General features: G+C 56.6%; 1 protein-coding gene across 1 annotated transcript in view; it reads left to right on the top strand.

Moving 5' to 3' along the window:
- Positions 1 to 2504: 2504 nt before the first annotated feature.
- The window catches only part of IQGAP3 (IQ motif containing GTPase activating protein 3), a 36536-nt gene continuing 18080 nt past the window's right edge, over positions 2505 to 20960 (top strand). The window contains exons 1-16 of the mRNA XM_019662487.1: positions 2505 to 2562; positions 5389 to 5476; positions 9195 to 9351; positions 9954 to 10031; positions 11239 to 11315; positions 12015 to 12082; positions 12168 to 12281; positions 12485 to 12663; positions 13093 to 13171; positions 13690 to 13853; positions 14366 to 14453; positions 15916 to 16079; positions 17396 to 17553; positions 18801 to 18922; positions 19018 to 19178; positions 20372 to 20462. Of these exons, the coding sequence (XP_019518032.1) occupies positions 2526 to 2562; positions 5389 to 5476; positions 9195 to 9351; positions 9954 to 10031; positions 11239 to 11315; positions 12015 to 12082; positions 12168 to 12281; positions 12485 to 12663; positions 13093 to 13171; positions 13690 to 13853; positions 14366 to 14453; positions 15916 to 16079; positions 17396 to 17553; positions 18801 to 18922; positions 19018 to 19178; positions 20372 to 20462 (1825 nt within the window). The 5' untranslated portion in view covers positions 2505 to 2525. The remainder of the gene's footprint in view (positions 2563 to 5388; positions 5477 to 9194; positions 9352 to 9953; positions 10032 to 11238; positions 11316 to 12014; positions 12083 to 12167; positions 12282 to 12484; positions 12664 to 13092; positions 13172 to 13689; positions 13854 to 14365; positions 14454 to 15915; positions 16080 to 17395; positions 17554 to 18800; positions 18923 to 19017; positions 19179 to 20371; positions 20463 to 20960) is intronic.

The following is a 20960-nucleotide window of genomic DNA, read 5'->3' as shown; positions in this document are numbered from 1 at the left end:
CAGCATCTGTCACACTGGGTCAGAGCTGGTAACGTTCTGTCTCTGTCCCCATTCAGATCTGGAGTAACTGGACGGGCCTGGCACATAGTAGATTCTCAATAAATGTTCACCAAATGAGACGGAAAGGTTCTGGAGATGGGTGGTCGCGGTGGTCACACAACCCTGCGAGGACGCTCAACGCCACCTAACATGGCTTAAAATGCTAAACTCTATGTTACTTCTATTTTACCGCAATGACGACATTTACTGGATGACTAAGTGAATGGACGGATGCACAGAGCATCCTCTCCTCCATCAGGCCCTCTCCTCCATCACCTCCTCTGCCCTGTACCTCCACACCCACACACTCATAAGCGAGGTGTTCCTGCTGTCTAACCCCAATACATAGTTCGGGTCACTTCAACCAATGCTCCGCAAGCTCCTGCCACATGCCAGGAGCCATCCAAGGCCCTGGGGGACACAAAGCGGAAGAGGCTATGGAGTTGGCAAGGAGCCAAGGTCCAGGAGTGACAACTGTCTATTTACTGCCTGCTCCCATCCTCAGGGGGAACCCCTTCTTCCCATATCCCGTTGGCTTTTGTCTCTGGCTAGTTACGGTCCCTCGACACCCTGCTCTGGTCTCCAAGCTGCTCTTAAACCCAAGTACCCTTCTGTCACCAGCAAGTGATTCCCATTAATGTCTGTCCCCTAGAAAGGCAGAGCCTTTTCAGGAACTTTCCTTCCAAGAGACAGGAAAAGGGGCGAGGAAGACCCAGGTACTGAGCCCTCAGCCCCACCCATTTTTTTCTTCCTCACCTCACCACCCCACCGCCGGGTTTTAGGAGAAGCAGGCGGAGGTGTTATATTCTCCGTTTAAAGAAATTCCCACTGCTCCTAAGAACACCCAGGAGTCCTGCTTCTTCAAAGGCTCTCACTCAGTCTTGAGGCTTCAGCCATAGGATGCCTTACCTCCTTCTATCTTCTCCGCAGAGGGCTTTCTGGAATGGTCCCTCTGGCTTGGGTTACCTCCCCTAGCTCTCAGCTCAGAGCCGGAGGGTTACCGGACAACCAGGTACCGCCCTCCAGTTAGTGAATTCTGTTTGATTGACAGATCAAGTGCCCTATCTTAGACATAGATACCTGGACTTCACCGCCCCTCCTGTCCTGTCACTCCCCACCCCTGCGGACACACCCCTCAAGTACCTCATTCCAAACAATGAGTCAAAGCATCTGGGGCTTGTTACCAGTCACAACCTCAAAGCTCATCTATGCCGTACCTCCATTCCACCGAGTGGCGAGGGGGTGGAGATGGGGAGCCAGGCTCAGAGAGCAGGTGTGACTTTGCCTGAGGTCACAGAGTAGCCAGGCAGTTGAGATTAGACCGCAGGTTTTCTGATTCTGAGCTGACTACCATGTTTCCCTGAACATAAGACCTAACTGGAAAATAAGCCCTAGCATGATTTTTCAGGATGCTTGTAATATAAGCCCTACTCCAAACATAAGCCGCCGTAAAGACCATCAGTCAGACATGACTGTTTGAATAAATGTAGATTTTTGTACGTGAATAAATGAATAAATGTAGATTGTTGGAGCCAAAATTAATGTAAGACCCGGTCTTATTTTGGGGGACCTCTTCACTCACAGTGACTGCAAGCTTCAACGAGGCTTGAGCTGGTGTGGAAGTGAGCCCTTCCATGCGTACACACATGAACACACACACACACACACACACACACACACACACACTCTTGCACACCGTGCTTCTGTGTGGGCTCACAGTTGGGAACAGGGTGAAAAGGCTGATGGTCAGGAGAGGCCTGGAGATGAGGAGAGCCTCTCTGCCCCCTTTTCCCAGAGCCACTACTCTGCAGCCTGCAAGCTGCGCTTAATGACAGGACGGCAGGCCCCGGGGCCAACCAGCGCCTACTGCCCCAACTCATCCAGGTGGCCTGCATCAGAAAGCAAACGTCCTCACTCACCTGGGGAAAGGCCTCTATAAGTAGCCAGGGCTTTGCCAGAAACAAAATCGTGAGGCACTAGCCGGGATCAGCGATGACGCCTCCGTCTGTGTATCACTGATCTCTGATCTATTTGACTGTATATGTATCACTCATTCCAGAACAGCAAGCTTCCTTAGGGCACTCACTGTGCTTCTTTATCTGTGCATCGCACCACCTAGTTTAGGTAGGGCACAGCACCAAGCCGACCCTCAAGTTAGCAGGACCAAGGAATACTACAGGAAGCGGGGGTGGGGTTAGTGGGAATGCTCTTGAGAAATGACAGGGGCAAGGGCAGGGGCAGGGGCTACTTGAAACGAGACGGTTTAGCAGCGAAGGAGCCCAGGAGGGACAGCAGGTCAGGGGAGCGCCCCTCTCCCACTCGGGCGGTGCTCTTCTTGTACTCTCCACCTGCTATCGCGCCTCCGCAGCCTGGAACTACAAATCCCAGGGCTCCCTGCGCGCAGACCGGAAGTGTCCTGTCCGACCTTGGCTACGGCGAGGGGCGGTGGCCGGCGGCGGGAGATTCAAACTTGGAGAAGGAGGAACATGGAGGGGAGAGGAGCGGGCCCGGGCCGGGCTGTCTGTGAGTGTCAGAAGGGGCCGAGGAGGGTCCAGCGGTGGTGCCGCCAGTTGGGGGCGCGGGGGTCGTGGCCTTGGGAGGTTGGGGCGGGGGGCGGGCGCGGGGCCTGCCAGGCGAGGGCCGGCGGGACAATGCTCAATGGGGGGCGGGAGCCCTGAGTCCGGACTCCTGCGGCCGGAGTAAAGCTGTGAGCAGCCAAACCTCCCCGACTTCTGTGCTTACAAAGAGTTTTCTCGCTTATTCCCAAGTTCTGGGGCTCTAGGGCTGGGAGAATGTGGGTGATCTGGATGGCCCCTTAAAATTCAGCGGCTCCTGATGGCTGCCATGCTTGCTAAGTGGTACCAAGGGAAGGACACCTGAAGAGACCCACCTGGAGGGTGAGGGGGACCAAAGCTTTGCCACCCCAAAATATGCCTTCTGGGATATTGATTTTAAGCTAGCTGTTACGAAACAAAAGACTCCGAAAGAACCTTTGACCCTCCCCCCTTATCTGCCTAAAGTAAATCAGATAGAAAACGTGCTTAAAGGAGGGGCGCATCCCCTCGCAACCATGCTATAAACTAAATGAGGCAGACGGGGAGCAGTCCAGCAAAGGCTGTTTGTTGAGCTCCCCTGTGTCCCACTGTTTCTGGGAGGCCCAGCATGGACTTGTTCACCACGTGTTTGCTCTTTCTCGTCTACCTGTGACTTAACCTGCTTTCCCTGTGAAATCCCAGACCTCTGCCTCCCTCTCCTTTGTCCAGAAGGGCATATTAGCCTCCACTGCCTAATGCCTCTTGGGGTGTCATATTCTTACGGCACACATACATCCACATGTACACCCGTAATCAACTTGGGACATTTTCTTTTGTTGCTCTGTCGTCGTCCCCCCCCCCCCCCCCCCCCCCCGTTAATTTGATGATTAGCCTAGCCAGAAGACTTTAAAAGGTGGGAGGAAACTTATTTTTTGGACCCCCACAGGGGGCTCCTTGACTTTTTGATGCCTCTTTGAGACAGTGTCTGTTAAACTTCAGGGTGCCAGAATTACCAGGGGAGCGTGTTTAAAATGCAAATTCACGAGCCTTCTCCCAGAGCATCAGGTCCCCAGGTCTGGGTGGGGGGCCATAACCTGCACGTGCTTCTTCCTCACCCCAGGTAACTGTGATGCAGGTAGCCACACTTTCAAAACCACCGCTCTAGGAAGACATCCTTGGGTCTGAAAGATGGGGCTGCAAAAAGGTTCCCATCGGACCTTCTGAATGAAAGGCAAAATCTCCTCCAACCCTTTTCCCTTCCCCTCCATTAGATTTCAGAAAGCAAAGTCCATGTCCAGCGATCTGTTGAAGGAAAGCTAGTTCCAGACCTGAGGAGAGCAGGAAGGCTGATTTTTCTTTTTTTTTTTTTAAACTGTGTGTGTCTGTACAAAGCCCCGCCCGTCTCTCAGAGTCCTGAATTCATAACTCTGAGGTGATGTCATTCACTTACTGGTTTATTTTCCATGCTTAGCAACTGACAACCAACACTTGTTCCTTGCACACCCCCTCGGAGGAACTGCTGGATTTCCTGCGGTTGGCCAGTGCTTTCAAGTCTGAACACGGAGGGCGCGTGTGTGTGTGTGTGTGTGTGTGTGTGTGTGTGTGTGTGTGGGCGTGCGTGTGTGTGTGTGTGTGTGAACTGCCAATTCAAATAAGCCCTGCCCCTCCCCCAGATCATTGCAGGATATATAATAAAAAGAAATAAGATAAACAGTGGGAATGACATGAAGTGTTGAGGCAAAGACAGATTGGCTACGGTCTGTCTCTTTTCAAGCCCTCTGAGTTTATTTTCTTGGTGTGCGTGTATAGCTTTCTCTCATCCTGATTCTGTGTTTGTCTTCCCGGAGGAGACTAGAGAGTTGGGGGAGAGGAGGAAGGATAAAGGGGGGCTGTGGTTAAAGGCAGAATATGAATGCCGTCTCATTTAAGGGATTCTCTGCTCTTGAGTTTGGGGGTCAGAGTATAGTCTGCATTTTAATTTAACCTGGAGATTATGTCCCTCCTCCGGTGACCAATACCAAAAAGAAGAGTAAAGATATCACCTTTGTGATCTTTGGAAATTCTTTGTCCTTTCACTTAGTCCCAAGTGACTGGCCTTTTCCACGCGGTTCTCCCTGTTGAACTGCCTTTCCCCCATTTCCACCTGTTCTTTCTTTAATATTCTCTAAGGCGCATCTCACTGGTAGAATCCTTCGCTTCCTCTGCTGCTTGCATAGACTGTCCATGGGCTGTAATCACACCTACCCAAGTGAGGTTGGAGTTTTTTCCCTACATGCTGTCCTGGGGTCCACCTGCCCAGGGCCTGACATGTGGGGGTTCTGGGTGAACGAATGGCTGTTGCATGATGAGTCCTACCATAGTTGGTTCCGTTAGCCTAGCCGCTGGGAGAGTACTTGAGGACACAAGCCCTGTTCTTGGAGAACTCAGAGCCTAAGGGATAAAATAAGGGGCTAAGTTCCCAGCCAAGGAGGGATCTGGACATCCCTGCTGGGAGGCCTGAGGGAGGGGCCGTGAAGTGGATTTGGGAAGGAGGAGGCGGTCAGGACGATGGCTGGAGAGGATGGGGAGAGATGCCTCTGAGACAGAAGGACCCCCTGTTCAAGGGTGGAGAGCCCCCCTCCACAGGGCGCTGACTAGGGCAGCTTTGCTGGAGGGGGCAGAAGGGCGGAGCCAGGCTCTCCTGGGAGGAGGGAGATACAGGAGATGCGTCCGGCCTCTGAGCAGAGTTGCCCAGGACAGTCTGTTACGAGGAAGAGTCAGCGCTCTAAGCCTCTGTCAAATGCGCCTTCGCGGCCTTACCCCCCTCGCATCTCAGGTGACCGCCTCACAGCTGAGGAGATGGACGAGCAGAGGCGGCAGAACGTGGCTTACCAGTACCTGTGCCGGCTGGAGGAGGCCAAGCGGTGAGTGGAAGCCCTGCCTCCTTGCCGTGGTCCCCCCCCCACGCTGCCCACCCCAGCACCTGCCCCCAGGGCAGATGGGAAAGGACAGCGTCCGTTCCATGGGAAAGGGAGAGTGGAAAGAGCTTTTTTTTTTTAAGACTTTATTTTTATAGAGCAGTTTTAGGGTCACAGCAAAATTAAGAGGAAGGTACAGAGATTTCCCACATACCCCTCCCCCCCACCCCCCAGGCACAGCCTCGCCCATTATCAACATCCCCACCGGAGGGGACGTTTGTTACGATGGATGAACCAACACTGACATCACTGTCACCCAGAGCCCATAGTCGACATGAGGGTCACTCTTGGTGGTGTACATTCTGTGGGTTTGGACACATGTTCAGTGACACGTGTCCACCATTATAGGGTCACACAGAATTCTTTCACTGCCCTAAATTCCTCTGTGCTCTGTCTGTTCATCCCGCCCTCCCCTCGGGCCCCTGGCTACCACTGATCTCTTTAGTGTCTCCATAGTTTTGCCTTTAGCAGAATGTCGTGTAATTGGAATCATAATAATATGTATTTAAGGTTCCTTCATGTCTTTTCATGACTGGATAGCTCATTTCTATTTTGCTGAATAATATTCCGTTGTCTGGATGGAGCACAGTTTACTAATCTATTCACCAAGGACATCTTGGTGGCATCCAAGTTTTGGCAATTATGAACAAAGCTGCTGTAAACATCTGTGTGCAGGCTTTTGTGTGGACATAGGTTTTCAGCTCCTCTGGGTAAATGCCAAGGAGCACGATTGCTGGGTCATATGGTGAGAGCGTGTTTGGTTTTGTAAGAAACCGCCAAACTGCCTTCCAAAGTGGCTGCACCATTTGCATCTCCACCATAGTTCCTGGGGCTCCACGTCCTCGCCAGCATTTGGTGTCGTCAGCGTTCCAGATTTTGGCCATTCTAATAGCTGTATATTGGGATCTCATTGCTGTTTTAATTTGCGTTCCCTGACGACCTAAGATGGGAGCGTCTTCTCACGTGCTTATTTGTCATCTGCATGTCTTCTTTGGTGAGGTGTCTGTTCAGGTTTTTGGCTCATTTTTTAATCGGGTTGTTTGTGTTCTTACTGTTGCATTTTGACAGTTGTTTGTATATCTTGGATAACAGTCCTTTATCAGGTTCATCTTTTGCAAATATTTTCTCCCGGCCTGGATTGTCTTCTCATTCTCTTAACATTGTCTTTTGTAGAAGTCTTTAATTTTAGTGAAGTCTAGCTTATCAATTATTTCTTTCAAGAATGATATCTTTGGCGGTGTTGGTGGTGACCGGTTAGCTCAGTTGGTTAGATCGCAGTGCTGATAACATCAAGGTTGCCAATTCGATCCCCGCATGGGCACTGTGAGCTGCGCCCTCCTTAAAAGAGTCAACTCTACCATTGTAGCATGAAAGCAATGTATGACCAATGACCATAGCTGTTCCCCAATAAAATTTAAAAAAACAAAAAGAATGACGCCTTTGTTGTGTCTAAAAAGTCATTGCCATACCCAAGGTTGTCTAGGTTTTCTCCTAGGAGTTTAATATTGGGTTGTCGGAAAAGTCATGACATATTTTTTCTATGTTTTTTGTTGCAAAAATGCGTCATGACTTTCCCGACAACCCAATAGTTTTGTGTTTTACATTTAGGCTGTTGCTCCATTTTGAGCTGGTTTTTGTGAAGGGTGTAAGGTCTATGTTTAGATTCAGTTTTTGCATGTGGATGTCCTGTTGTGCCAGCTCCATTTTTTGAAGAGACCGTCCTTTCTCCATTGCATTGCCTTTGCGCCTTCGTCACAGAGCAGTTGACAGTGTTTATGTGGGTCTGTGTCTGGGCTCTCTGTTCGATTCCATTAGGCTACTTGTCTGTTCTTTCCCCAATCCCACCCTGTCTTGATTATCATGGCTAAGACGGGTAGCACGCGTCCTCCACCTGTGTTCTTCTTCCTCTTCAATATTGCGTTGGCTATTCTGGGTCTATTGCCTCCACATAAACTTGAGAATCGGTTTGTCAATATCCACAAAGTAACTACCTGGGATTCTGGTTGGGAATGCACTGAACCTATAGGCCAAGTTGGGAAGAACTGACATCTTAACAATATTGAGTCTTCTTATCCATGAACAGAAATATCTGTCTGTTTATTTAGTGATTTGATTTTGTTGATGATAGTTTTATAGTTTTCCTTCTATAGGTCTTGTAGGTATGCTGTTAGATGTAGGCTAAGCATGTGATTTCGGGGGTGCTGATGTAAATGACACTGTTTGTAATTTCAAGTTCCACTTGTTGGTCGCCGGTATACAGGAAAGGAAAGCCGCTGGCTTTTGTCTGTTAACCCTGTGTCCTGCAGCCTTGCTGGGATTGCTTGTCGGATCTCCGAGTTTTTTGGTCAGTTCGTTCAGATTTTCTACATAGACCATCTTGCCATCTGCGAACAAAGACAGCCTCACCTCCTTTTACCGCTCACACGCCTCAGGGCGTGCCTCTAAAATATAGGGGCATTTGCTTACATAACCACGAGCCATTCTCAGCCCAGTGAAGCCGTTAATGCTCGGAAGGTCAATACCCAGGCCGTTTTCAAATTTTCCTGATTGTCTTTAAAAAAAAAAAAATCCATTTTTATAGTTGACTTATTCAAATAAGGACCTCAAAAAGTTCACATATTACATGTGGTCATTATATCTCTTAAGTCTCCTTTAATCTAGAACAGCCACTTTTCAATGCTTTGTGTCACCGGCTTGTGGAAGAAACCAGGTCATTTGCCTGGAGAGCACCCCACATTCTGGCTGTGTGTCTTCACTTTCTTGTATTCCACTTGTTCCTCCCTGTCCCATATTTCCTGTAAATGGATGTTGGCTCTAAAAGCAGGATAAATGCTTAATTCTTTCCTTTTAGTCAATAGTATATTTTTAATGTTCTGCATAAAAGCAGGTAGGATGGCTAGACAGGAAATCAGGTGTCTGCAGTGGACGGCGTGAGGTGACCTGCGACTAGCTGTGTCTTTGAAAACAGCTGCTTTCCCATAGACCTGATCTGTGGAGAAGCTCGCAGGGCCCATCAGAGGAGCCCTTTTTCTCCCTCACACAACCGTCAGCATTTATATTCAAAGTGTTCTCACGCCCTTTAGCGCATTGAACCCTGGCAGCTGCCCTGGCACAGGGAGTAAGGTGGTGGGCCTTCATTTTGCAGACTCTGCAACTGAGGTTCAGGTGAGGTGGGGAGATGGGGTGGAAAGCAGGCCTCCCGAGTCCTCGGCTGTGACCTTTCTGTCCCTTCGTGCTGCCCCCTCCCGTCCACTGCCCTCACCATCATCAGAGAGCTGGGTTATGGGCTGAGTAGGCCGCTCAGGCCGACGTGACCTTTCTGCACCTGGGCTCTCCGAGCACATGACAGTGACACAAGTGAGCACCCTCCATTTGGTCCAGCAGTCAGTGCAGAAGCAGATTGCGTGAGGGGTTGCATTGTGTAACGTAAGCGCCTGTGTAAGCCCCACTGAAGGCGGGCCGTTTAGGAGCTCTCCGGGGAGGACTTCAGGCTGGTGGGAGCCGACGAGTGGCCAGTCCAGATGTTCGGGGCAGCTTGGGAGAAGGTGGCAGGAGCCAGGCAGTGGGCAGGGAGTGGGATGCCGAGGGGATGAGGGGAGTTAGGACGAGCTGCGGTGGCCGGCCAGAGCGGTGACAGCTTGCTCCCGTGTCCCCGTGCTCTCAGCTGGATGGAGGCCTGCCTGAGGGAGGCGCTGCCGTCCCCAGTGGAGCTGGAGGAGAGCCTCCGGAATGGGGTGCTGCTGGCCAAGCTGGGCCACTGTTTTGCACCCTCCGTGGTTCCCCTGAAGAAGATCTATGACGTGGAGCAGCTGCGGTACCAGGTGGGGAACATAGGGCCCCCCCTTCTCCCTTCCTCCTCTCAAACAACCCCTTCCCCTCGCAGCTGTGAGAGTAGGGGGGCCACATCATAACTGCGAGCCTGGATACTTGGGAGGACTACCCGTAGTGCTGGGTGTCTCCCGGCCAGATGGCGTGTGTTAGCCTTAGCAGCAGAGGACACCCGCTGGGGGGCTTTGAGACCCCTGCTGTGAGACCTCCAAGCTGACTTTTCTGCCCACAGCCTACACTCAGGCTTGAGGGCTTCGCCACCCTGAAGGTACCCTGGGCGCACTGCCTGTCCCTGTGCCCCAGCCAGCCTACCTTTCGCACCCCAGCTCTGCACTCCCCTTTTCTAGGAAGCCTCACTAGATTGCTAACCCATCCCTGTGCCCCGTCCCGACACGTCCCGCCGGGTCGCCCGTTTCTGGTGGTTTATGTCCGTGTGTGTGTCTCCATCCTGGGGGAGCGGGAGTGGGGAAGTCCACCACGGGGCAGGGCCCTCTGACCGCCCCCCAGTTCCTCGAATCTCCAAGCTGTCGTCTGGGCCGTGCTCATGGGGAACCCTGGGAACTGTGGAAATAGATTCTCTTTCTTTTCCATTCAGGCAACTGGCTTGCATTTCCGCCATACAGACAACATTAACTTCTGGCTGTCCGCGATCGCCCACATCGGTCTGCCTCCGGTAACGCCGGGCCTCAGGACTGGGGTTCATCTTTACTCTTCACCAGACCCCCAACCCTTACCGCACACACTTGATCTCCCTGGCACCCTGTAGCCCCCATCTCCACGTGTCTTCTAAACTAACTTAATTGGAGGGTTTAAGTTCCTTGGGGCTGTGTGTCCTTGACCCTGGTGACTGAGTCCCTGCCTCTGCTTCCCTGGCGGTGAAAGGGGGTGAAGGCTTCCTGGCCCACATTGCCTGTTCCCATTAGGCAGTGGGCCCCTGTGTAACGCAGGAGACAGAGCTCATGCTGGGCAGCTGTCTTCCCACCGGAATTTCATAGCGGGAAGCAGGCCACACCACGTCCGTAGAGGGCACTTGGAAGCCCAGGCCCCCCTGCCACCTGGACAACTGCTGCGTGTCCTGTCACTCAGGATCTCAACTGGCTCCTCATCTGTAAAACGGGTGTGAAATCCCGGCCTGTCTACCTTATAAGGTTTTCAGGAGGCTGACATGATAGCGAGTTCCCTATGTGCATCACAAAGGGCTACGCTCGTAAGGCACGAGAGGATTCTACCCTGTGATTTCGTTCCGCTTTGTCTCTCTTCGCTGCAGAAGAGAATCCTAAGACAAGGACATAAAAGTAAAGAAAGACGCTTTGGTGGGAGGCGGGAGCAGTCGAGGCCACGTGTCCTTGGTGGGGTGGGAGCACTCAGGTCTCTAGATTTGGTCCTTTCTTATGACTCTAAAGTACTGACAAGGACTGAGGTTAGACGTCATCGCAGTTGCCAGGCGGCATGGAAAGGTGTGCCCGGGTGACTCGGTTCCTCCCGGAGGGCCTGCCGTTGATCAGAGGCCTCTGGTTGGAGACGGGCAACATGGCCCGACCCCTCTGTGGTCCTTGACAGTGTATGCCCCACTGGGCCCTCTGAGAGCCTGGTCAGCTCCCCGGCATGAGTCCACGGTGGGGGCACCGGCTGACCGTGTGTGCAGGAGGCACGGGGCCCGTTTCTCCTGCTTCCTGTCACCTCGCTGGCCTTGTCTGGTGTTTGGTTAACCTGGGGCTGGGTCTTGGCTTAGTATGTCTCCCCGTTGCCTTTCTTCCTCCGGGGCTGTCCGTAAATGGTTGGAGAGACTGACTAGGAGCCCAGGCCACAGAGGAGCACACAGCCCAGGTTGCAGACCTGGCACGGTCTCCGGTGGCAGTAACCGGCTGCTTTCCCCACAGACCTTCTTCCCAGAGACCACGGACATCTATGACAAGAAGAACATGCCCCGGGTGGTCTACTGTATCCACGCGCTCAGGTGATGACCCCAAACTTCCATCACCCTGGTTCCTGTGGGTGGACGCGGCCAACAGTCAGCGAGAAACGCTGCAGCGGGAGGGAGGGTATGGGGCGGACCTTGGGGCCCACGTCTCAGGGGAGGCGCTAGGGTTGTGCGGTTGTGGTCACACTATGTGCATGTTTGTGGGACCTCTGCGTGCCTGTGGGTGAAGGACAAGAGCAGGCAGGGAGGGGGCTGGGGTACACAGGGCCCATCAAGAGTGTCACGTGCATGTCACTTAGTGTGAGTGGCAAGGGCTGTTGGGTTCTGACAGCCAGCCACTGGCCCCGAGGTGGCTGAACTACAGGGAGTGATGGAGCTGCTCCTGTGTCCTCCATGCCATGTCTTCCTGACTTGGTTTCCCGGGTCCTTTCAAGCCTCTGTGCCTTGGCTCAGTGGCTCCCTGGTCCCTTCCTGCCCTCCGTGCCCGTCCGGTGACCTGCTGGTGCCACATGCCCATCTCTGAGGCCTTCCCGACCCCGGCCTCCCACAGCAGCTTGTCTTCTGTAGCACTTGCCCAGCTCTGCCTTCCGATGACTTCTCTCCCTGTGGCTGGGGGTGACTTGATGGCGTGAGCTGCTGAGTGGGTCCCTCTGCAGGTCCCCACAGTATGTCCTGCAAACTCCTATGAGCAGCGTGTCCAAACAAATAGGCCTCAGAGCCTCTGTTCTTCCCCAGCCTCTTCCTCTTCCGGCTGGGACTGGCTCCTCAGATCCATGACCTATACGGGAAGGTGAAATTCACAGGTAAGCCTGGCACCCTCCCTCTCACCAGCGTTCTGGGCCAGCCCTGGGGCTCTGGCTGATGAAGGGCACCTGGGTGTCATTGCAGCCGAGGAACTCAGCAACATGGCCTCGGAACTGGCTAAGTATGGCCTCCAGCTGCCTGCCTTCAGCAAAATCGGGGGCATCCTGGCCAGCGAGCTCTCGGTGGATGAGGCTGCAGGTAGGGACTCAGTGAGAATGGGGGGACTCAGCCTCGAGCCCTCAGTGGCTTCTGCACGCCTCTTGTCCTCAGGCAGGGCCGTCAGGCTGCCTGGTTCGCCTGACCCCCGTGGATGGAAAAGGGGTTGGTGTCCGAGTGGCCTGCAGCTGGCCTGGGGTGTGCCCTGGCCTCCTGACCTTGTCTCCCCGCCCTTCCCCCGCAAGTCCACGCAGCTGTCCTTGCCATCAATGAGGCAGTGGAAGCAGGGGTGGTCGAGGACACCCTGGCTGCCTTGCAGAACCCCAGCGCTCTGCTGGGGAACCTTCGAGAGCCCCTGGCAGCCATCTACCAGGAGCTGCTGGCCCAGGCCAAGATGGAGAAGGCTGCCAGTGCCAGGAACCGCGTAAGCAGCCTTGGGCGGCAGGGGCTGAAAGCGGGGGGCCTGGGAGGCGATGAGGCCGGGACTGTCTGCTCTGTCTCGAGCGTCCAAAGTTGCTTAGAGAAATGGGAGAGGAACTTGGGAGAATCGTGAGACTTTGGAAGAGAAGACGGGAGAAGAGGCTTGGGTGGCGGGGGTCTTCGGTGAGGGCCGTGAGAGACTCAGTGTAGAGCCACATGACATTGGACTGGAGGCTCCAAAGGTTGGTTTGGCTTAACGATGTCAGTGCCAGGGGGTTGGACCCCACAACTTCCCCCAGATTCCTCCCGGCCAGACTGACCTTTGGCCTTGAGAAAGCCCCCAGAAGAAGAAATAGGTATAGACGCGGGGTGGGGGGGTGGAGGAATTGAATTGGTTTTCCCGGGTTCCTCTCGATGTGTGTGGTATTTGCAGGGTGATGGAGAAAGCCAGGATGTCTATGACCGCTACTTAACTCAGGCCGAAATCCAAGGCCACATCAACCATGTCAATGGTAAGAGAGACGCCAAGAGGCGCTGGCGGGTGCTCTCAGGGTGAGCCCCTGCCGTGAGAGGCTCGCAGGCCTCACGGCCAACCCTCATCTCAGGGAAGGGCCAGAGGCCAGGCAGCGTGTGCTCTGCCTTTCAGCCAGCAGTGTCTGAGGAAGTCCCTGTCGAGGGGGCTTCTGTTTGGATGGAGGTCCATGGAGAGGACACAGGGTTCTTCCAGAAGTGCATGGAGAATGGATGGGGGAGAGGGAGGTCAGAGTGGGAGGGGCCGCTCGAAGGCGCAGGATGGAGTGGCCTCTGCCTGTTTGGGTCAGGATGTGCTCAGGGTCTGCGGAGGTGAGATAGGAAGGCTCTGCAGATCAGGCTGAAGGATTGGGCCTGGACCAGTCGGGCTCCGGGAGCCCAGGCGGCAGGGGTGGGCGTAGCTCCGGTCAGCAGGACAAGGGCAGGCTTCTAGGGCTGAGCTGGGGATGTGGCGGGGGCCTTGCCCACACTGCCTATTGTGGGGTCTTGTCTTTTCCAGTCCTTGGGGCGCTAGAGGTTGTTGATGACGCCCTGGAGAGACAGAGCCCCGAGGCCTTGCTGGAGGCACTTCGGGACCCCGCCCTGGCCCTGCGAGGATTGAGGAGAGACTTCACTGACTGGTACCTGGAACAGCTGAGCTCAGACAGAGAGCAGAAAGCACAGGTCAGGCTCTGTCTATCACCTGCTACCTCTGTCCCACCAGGATCGGGGGCCTCTTCCTTAGGCATCGCCTCTGTTAGTTCTTTGTATCCAGTAAGTGCTGACTACACATTTCAGTGGTTAAAGCACCAAGGCCTGATGGGCCAGGCCAGTCATCTTCTGCCGTCTGAGTCTCTCAACCTGGCTGGGGGCCCAGGGCCCATCGACAGGCAGAGGCGGGCTCCCCCAGTGCTGTGCTGGGGCCTCATCTTAGCGGTCTCATTGCAGTGCTGTTGCCGTTCCCTCTGACGCTATTTATATTTGTGTCGCCTGTTGTTATTTCAGATGCTTGCCCGGCACTGGAGCCAGAGCCTAGACGTGGGTTAATGGGGAGGGGTGGCCAGGCTGGTCCGCCGAGGGGGTGGGTGGGCCTGAGGGTGGCTGCCTGGGTGGGTCTGGGAGCTCGAGCTGGCAGCTCCTAGCGTGTGTGCGTGGCCCCAGGAGGACTCTCCTTCTGCCTCTCTCCCCGCTTCCAGGAGCTGGGCCTGCTGGAGCTTCTGGAGAAGGATGAGGTGCAGGCTGGTGTGGCTGCTGCCAACCTGAAGGGTGATCGGGAGCAAGCCAGTAAGTCGTCCCCGGCCTGGCTGTGTCGCTGGCTCTCGGGAGAGCACCCAGCCCTTTCCCGGTCTCTGTAGTACTGTGCAAGCTGCCGCCCGAGAGAGCCAGCCTGGCAGGGGCCTTGTCTCCCTGTGCGTAGTGTGCCCGCGTCCTGGCTGCCTGGAGGGACACTGCAGATGGGCCCAGGCGGCCTCAGGGATAAGGACAGTGCTGCACCGCTGGGCTCCTGGGCAGGCAGTTTCCTTGTAGGCGCGTCCCCCGTATTTGACAGTTTCAACCTGCTAGCTAGAGTTCCTTTGCCTTCTGAAGTGTCGCAACCTCTCAGGTGAGAGAGAAACTCACGATCCAACTCCGTTTCCCCTAAAAACATTGTGAACAAGAATAATTCTTTGTTAAAAGAATGGGAGCTGGCGATGTCTCCATCCGAGGGGATGGGTCTGAGTAACAGGAGTGAAGAGAGACGGCGGCAGAGGGAGCCCGCGCCGCCCGTGGGTACCAGGCCGGTTACGAGCCGCACTCCGTCCGTCCTGGCTGAGGTCGCTCTGTAGCCAGGCACCTCTGTCTAAGCTCGTAGACACTGCACAGCCCCCAGGCTGCTGCTGGCTGCGGCTGGCCTCAGTGTGTGTCTGCTGCAGGGTGACCTCCCAGGCGCGGGTCTGGCCTGGTTCTCCCCGTTGGGCACCTTCGGACCTCCACGAGTTCTCCCATTACTTATCCTAGCCTCCAGTTCCGTCTCCTCAGCGTGGTAGATAAGACCTTTCGAGTTCTCCCCACCCCGTCAGCCAGACAAGCTGTTCTTTCTCAACTGTCCCCAGCCTGTCCCGCAACCAGGCCTCGGGGCCTCTGGGTTCCATTTCCCCCTTTTCCCTGCGAAAGCAGGTGAAGACATCCTCCAGCGCTGCCTTCACGCTTCGTCCTCTGTGAGGTCTTCCTACTGTCTCACCAGCATGCACGGTGGCCGTTTGTGTCCTTATTCCCCCACAGCTGTGGACTCCTTGATGCCCGTGCCATGGCCGTGTCCACTGGCCGTTTTATGAGCCCCGGTGGTTAAGGCTAAAACTGCGCTGATGGCCCAGGCCCTTTGCAGCCCAAAGGGCTCCACCACGGAGCTTGTTCTTTATTCCTCTGTGTTGTCATGATCTGGCCACCCTGGAACTGCCTCTAACCGCACCTTAGTTGTGCTCCATTGCCTCCTGCCAGTCTCGTGCTCACCGCCGCTGCCACGCCAGCCAGTCGGCATGTCCTTTCAGCTACTTGCCTCCTGGGCCCGACAGGTGGCTCCTCCAGAGCCTCTTCTCGGAGTGTCCCAGCCCCTCGTCCTCTTGAACAGTTTTTGAGCCTAGCAGACTAGTCTTCGCGAGTAGTGACAGGCCACTTCGGCCCAGAGGTGCCAGCACCGCCTGGCTGGCCAGGAGAGTAGAGCTGGCTCGGAGTGGTCAGCCCGTGCAGCCCCCCGCTCCTCCTGCAGTGCTCCAGGCTGTGAGGAGAATCAACAGAGCCATCCAGAGGGGCGTGGCTGCTGACACCGTGAAGGAGCTGATGAGCCCCGAGGCCCAGCTGCCCCCCGTGCACCCCGAGGCCTCGGCTGTGTACCAGCAGGAGCTGGCAGAGCTCCAGCGGCAGCGGCAGGGGGTAAGGCCCAGAAACGCGGGGTTTTGCTCTGGGTTTCCAGTCAAGGGGAGGGGCCAGGTAGCCCGCCTGGAGCAGCCGCTGAGGGTCCACTTAGGTGCGGGCAGAGGTTAGGGGACAGGGCGGCCACCAGCCTTGCCCCCCGAGTATAGTATAATTCCCTGAGCAGCAACTACTATACACACTCATTCTCTCCTTGAAAGAATCCTATCAGGTAAGTACTGTCTCTGTTTTAGAGATGAGGAGACTGAGGCCCAGTGCTGAGTCCCTCACCTGACAGGTGTGGCTGGCAGTGCAGAGCACGCGACGCTGAGTGTACTTACAGCCCGTGCTTTGAGCAGCTCTGCTGCCCACTTCATCCCCGTCCATAGGCCTCTGACAGTGAGGCGAGAGGGACTCCGGTCCGTTAGACAACTGAGAACACCCCTGAGGGTCCAGGCAGAGACAGGGCAGTGATGTAGGGGAGTAGAGAGAGCAGAGCCAGGGGTCAGTCTGGAAAGTTCCTGGAAGAGGACACCCACGCAGGCATTTCGAGAGCACCAATCCAGGTCCCACCCTCAGGAGGGGCACAGAGCAGAGTGACTGAAGTGGTGGAGCCAGTTGGCCTGCGCTGTCCCCCTCTGCCACTTCCGGACAGGCGACCGTGGGCAAGTTATGTGCCTCCTCTGGCCCTCAATTCATATATCAAATGGGGACAGTAATATATTTATCTCATGGGATTGTTGTAACGATTAAACGCGTTAATGTATGTGCTTAGAAATATGCCTGGCGTGTAGGTTTTAGCCATTATTGTTATTATTATTATTATTATTGTGTGCAATATTCTGTCTGGGGGGGACAGGAAGGGTGCCCCAGACAGACAGGGGGAGCAGCATAAGCAGGTGTGTGAAAGGAGGCGCCCCCGGCTGTGGTACAGGTGGTGGTGCCTGCTTAACTTCCTCCTGTGTGCCGGGGCCTAGTGCAGTTCTTGGTGCGCGGAAGGCGCCGGAAGGGAGCTGGCAGAGCCCACTGGTTGGGTGCCCGTGGGTGGGCGTAGCTCCACTGGACTCAGGAGCTGGGCTCACCTTCTGTGACTTGACTCTGGGCTCATCTGTGACATGAGGATCCTAATGGCACCTACCTCACTGGCTTGTTATGAAATTTAAATGGCAACGTGTGTGACATATACATTGAGCACACAGTCAGCGTTCTCAAACGTGCAGTGATTGTTACTGAATGAATCGGGCCGTTGGGGTTTTGGGACAGAGACACTGAGGTGCAGAAGCATTGGGGGGCAGGGGGCAGGGCGGCCCAGGCCCTTCACCAGCCCCGCTTTGCAGGAGCTGGGCCAGGAAGAGCTGTTTGTGGCTGTGGAGATGCTCTCAGCTGTGGTCCTGATCAACCGGGCCCTGGAGGCCGGAGATGCCAGCGGCTTCTGGAACAGTCTGGCAGACCCCGCCACGGGCCTGACCGAGGTGGAGGGCGAGAACGCTCAGCGGTAAGGAGGGTTGAGCCCCACGTTGAGGATGAGGGGTGGTGGGGATGAGGTCGGCACCCCGAGTTCTGCTCAGAGGCGAGCCTTCTACTCGCTGCCCTATTCCCAGGCCCACCTCTGTTCACCGCCCCTTGATCTGCCTTTCCCGGGGGTGGTGGAGTCACAGTCATCCCTCCCTCCCACTCAGGGGCCAAGTACTGTCCTAGGGCCTGGGGGCAGAGCGAGCAAATGAAACTCTCTCAAACTCATGTGCTAGTGGGGGAGGCGGACCAAAGCCAGCACATCAGGTGACCTGAAGAGAAGCGCTGTGGCCCAGAGTAAAGCGGGGTGCTAGGGGCAAAGGTGGGATGGGGGAGAGACGGGCGGTTTGTCCGTTTCATTCAGGGTGGCTGCAGCAGGCCTCTTGGGTAAGGGGGTCATTTCGAGAGGGACCTCTAGGGTCTAAGTGGTTGCCGCCAGGCGCTGGGGCACAAGCCCTGGAAGGTGTGCTGGGTGTTCGGAGCACACCTGGAAGCCACCTGGCCGAGTGGACGAGAACGGGAGGTGGCGGCGGAAGCCCTGGCTTCCACTCCGAGCGTGGGAGGACCGACAGCTGACCTGCTTTAGCAGGATCGCTGTGCTGCTGTGCTGGGAGCTGGCTGTAGGTTAGAGGGGGAACCGGGGGGCCTGACAGGCATCTGGGAGTGACCGGGCAGAGATGGTGGAGCTTGGCCCAGGGCGCTCCAGAGGACGTGGCGAAAAGGAGCCAGGTTGGAGGTCTGCTCTGAAAGCCGCACTGACAGGACCTGCTCATGTGCTGGGTGTGGGGTGAGAGAGAACCGGTCAGGCACGACTCCCAGACCTGGCCTCGCAGGTGGGCGTGAACGGTTACCGCGCTGGGAGACGCAGGGTGAGCCGGGGGCCGGGTGTGAGCTGCAGGTCCGAGGTGCTTATCAGGCATTCACCTGGCGACGCCAAGGGGGACGCTGGGCTGGACGTGTGCTTTTGGGGGGTCGTTAGCATCTGGTATTTGAGGCCATGAGATGAAATGAGGTGAGGTCACCTGGGACATGAGTGTGGGGAGAGGGCCAAGGCGGAGCCCCGTGACACTCCCGTGTTAGAGGTCAGGGAGGAGCCAGCGGAGGGGCCAGAGCACAGCCCCGGGGGACAGAAGAGAGCCTAGAGGCTGGTGTGCTGGGCCCAGTGAGGAGGGTGCCTCGAAAGCCCCCGGCCTCTGGCTGACGCGCGTGTGTCGCCCACCCTGCCACCAGTTACTTTGATGCTCTGGTCCAGCTGCGACAGGCACGTGGGCGAGGCGGGGCCTTCCTGAGCTGGAACGACCTGCAGGCCACCGTGAGCCGGGTCAACGCCCAGGTGCAGGAGGAGACCGATCGTGAGTGGCGTCTGAGCCGGGGAGGACGGCCCCCGTGGGCAGCCCTGTGTCTTAGCCGTAAGCCTGGCCCTCTGCCACCCGGATCTCTTTCCCAGAGGTCCTTGCGGTCAGCCTCATCAACGAGGCCCTGGAGCAGGGCAGCCCTGAGAAGACCCTGTCGGCCCTGCTGCTTCCTGCGGCTCGCCTGGACGTCAGCCTCCCTGTCGCCCCCCGGTACCACCTCCTCCTGGTGGCAGCCAGAAGGCAGAAGGCCCAGGTGAGGTTTGGGCTGGCCACGTGGGTCACCAGGGCAGGAAGACAGCCCCTGTGGGTAGAGCTGTGCCCACTCTGCACCCTGGGAGAGCCCCGACCTGGTGGTCACTGTCTTTGGGGGTGGGGGCAGGAGGGGTTCTGATGTGGCCCCTGGGCCGGGCACTGGGATGGGGGTGGGGGGTGGGAAAAGCGCGGGCCTTGGAGGCACAGCACTAGGCTAGACATCCCGCTGTGACATTAGTGACATGGGACCTCCAGCAAACCCCTCACTCGCCTGTAACACTTAGCACTGCAAGGCCCTGGCCCTCCGTGCCTCCTGGAGTGGGGGTAGAACGCATATAAGCTGCAGAACGTGGCATGGTTTGGGACCTATAACTTCCTGGGCACGGGCTGTATGCAGCGTGGTCGAGGGTCGAGGGCTGGGGCCAGACAGCTAGAGTTTGCGTCCTGGCGGGCTGTCCCTGCACATTATGTACCCTCTCTGTGCCTTGGTTTCCTCGCCTACAAACTTGTGACAACAGTGACCTGACCTTGGAGTTGGGGGTGTGAGTGAGATGATATGGAGTGACACTAGCTAGCGCTGGTGGGTGCTCTCTGTCAAGGTCGTTTCCTGGGCTGTGTGATGGCAGCTCCCGGGGAAGCTCTCTGGAGCGCTGGCTGGCGCTTAGAGCAGCCTGGTTTTTTTGGGGGTGGGGGGGGTTGCAGGGGGTAGAGTCTGGCTGGGGGAGGGTGAAACAGTGGGGGAACCAGCCTGACGGTGGGAGGGGCGGGCTCCCCGGACCCGTAGCGAAGGCTGGAGCAGGGCTGGGAAGGAGACGGCCATGGCCAAGGCCAGGGCTGGCCTGAGGAGCTGTGAATTGATGCCAAGGGCATGGGGTATAGGGGCCGGGAGGTGGCACCATCGTGCGGGCTCTCTGGACGTGACTGTGGCACAGAGGCAGGGCAGTCAGCTGTTGACAGGGTGGTGGGGCCTGGGGGTTTAAGAGCATTCTGGGGGTGCCGTGGCCAAGCCGAGTGGGGCCTGAAAGCGGAGCAGGAGGGAGCCTTCTGAGCCTGGCAGCTGTCCCCGGGAGCCACAGGCCACGGCAGGGCTGGGGTGGGGGACAGTGGGGACTGCTGTGCCTACGGCTGGGCGGCTGGGCTCGGGAACCAGGGGCAGCAGTCTGGGCTCTCTTCTCCCATCTCTCAATTTTCCAGGGGACGGGAGATCCGGGAGCTGTGCTGTGGCTGGAGGAGATCTGCCGGGAAGTGGTTAGAGCCAACCAGGACACAGACGCGGCTCGGAGCAGTAAGGGGCCTGTGGCAGCCAGGGGGGGGGGGGGGGGGGGGGCAGCAAAGGAGCCAGGCAGTTGCGTAGCATCCCCAGCCACCTCCCTCTGCCCGCCGCCTCTGGGAGGTGGGCAGGAATCCGAACAGGAGGGCTGCCGCTGGACCGTGGTGGGTTTCCCAGCAGTCACTGGGCAGGGCGTCGTCCCGAACAGAGAGCCCATCGTGCGTGCGCTCACTGTCTCCTGGGAGGGCACTTTGCCCACGGCGGGTGCGTGTGACACCAGGTCAGGGCCAAACATCCACCCCAGCTTCTGCTGCTGCTGCTGGCTTGTACGGGCTCCACCCGTCAGCTCTGGCTAGAGGACGTTGTCTTGAGGGTGGACGAAAGGGGTTGGTTTTGAGGAGAAGTGGGCAGGGTCCATGCGAATGGACACAGCGTGGGAGTTCTCAGTGTCTGGAGGCCCCGTGTCCACTGTCTGTCTGTGGGCGACGGGAAGGCAGGTGTTGCGTCAACCCC

The sequence above is a fragment of the Hipposideros armiger genome, unplaced genomic scaffold, assembly GCF_001890085.2.
Source record: "Hipposideros armiger isolate ML-2016 unplaced genomic scaffold, ASM189008v1 scaffold_378, whole genome shotgun sequence".
Classification (NCBI taxonomy): Eukaryota; Metazoa; Chordata; class Mammalia; order Chiroptera; family Hipposideridae; genus Hipposideros; species Hipposideros armiger.
This window is presented reverse-complemented; position numbering and strand designations above follow the sequence as displayed.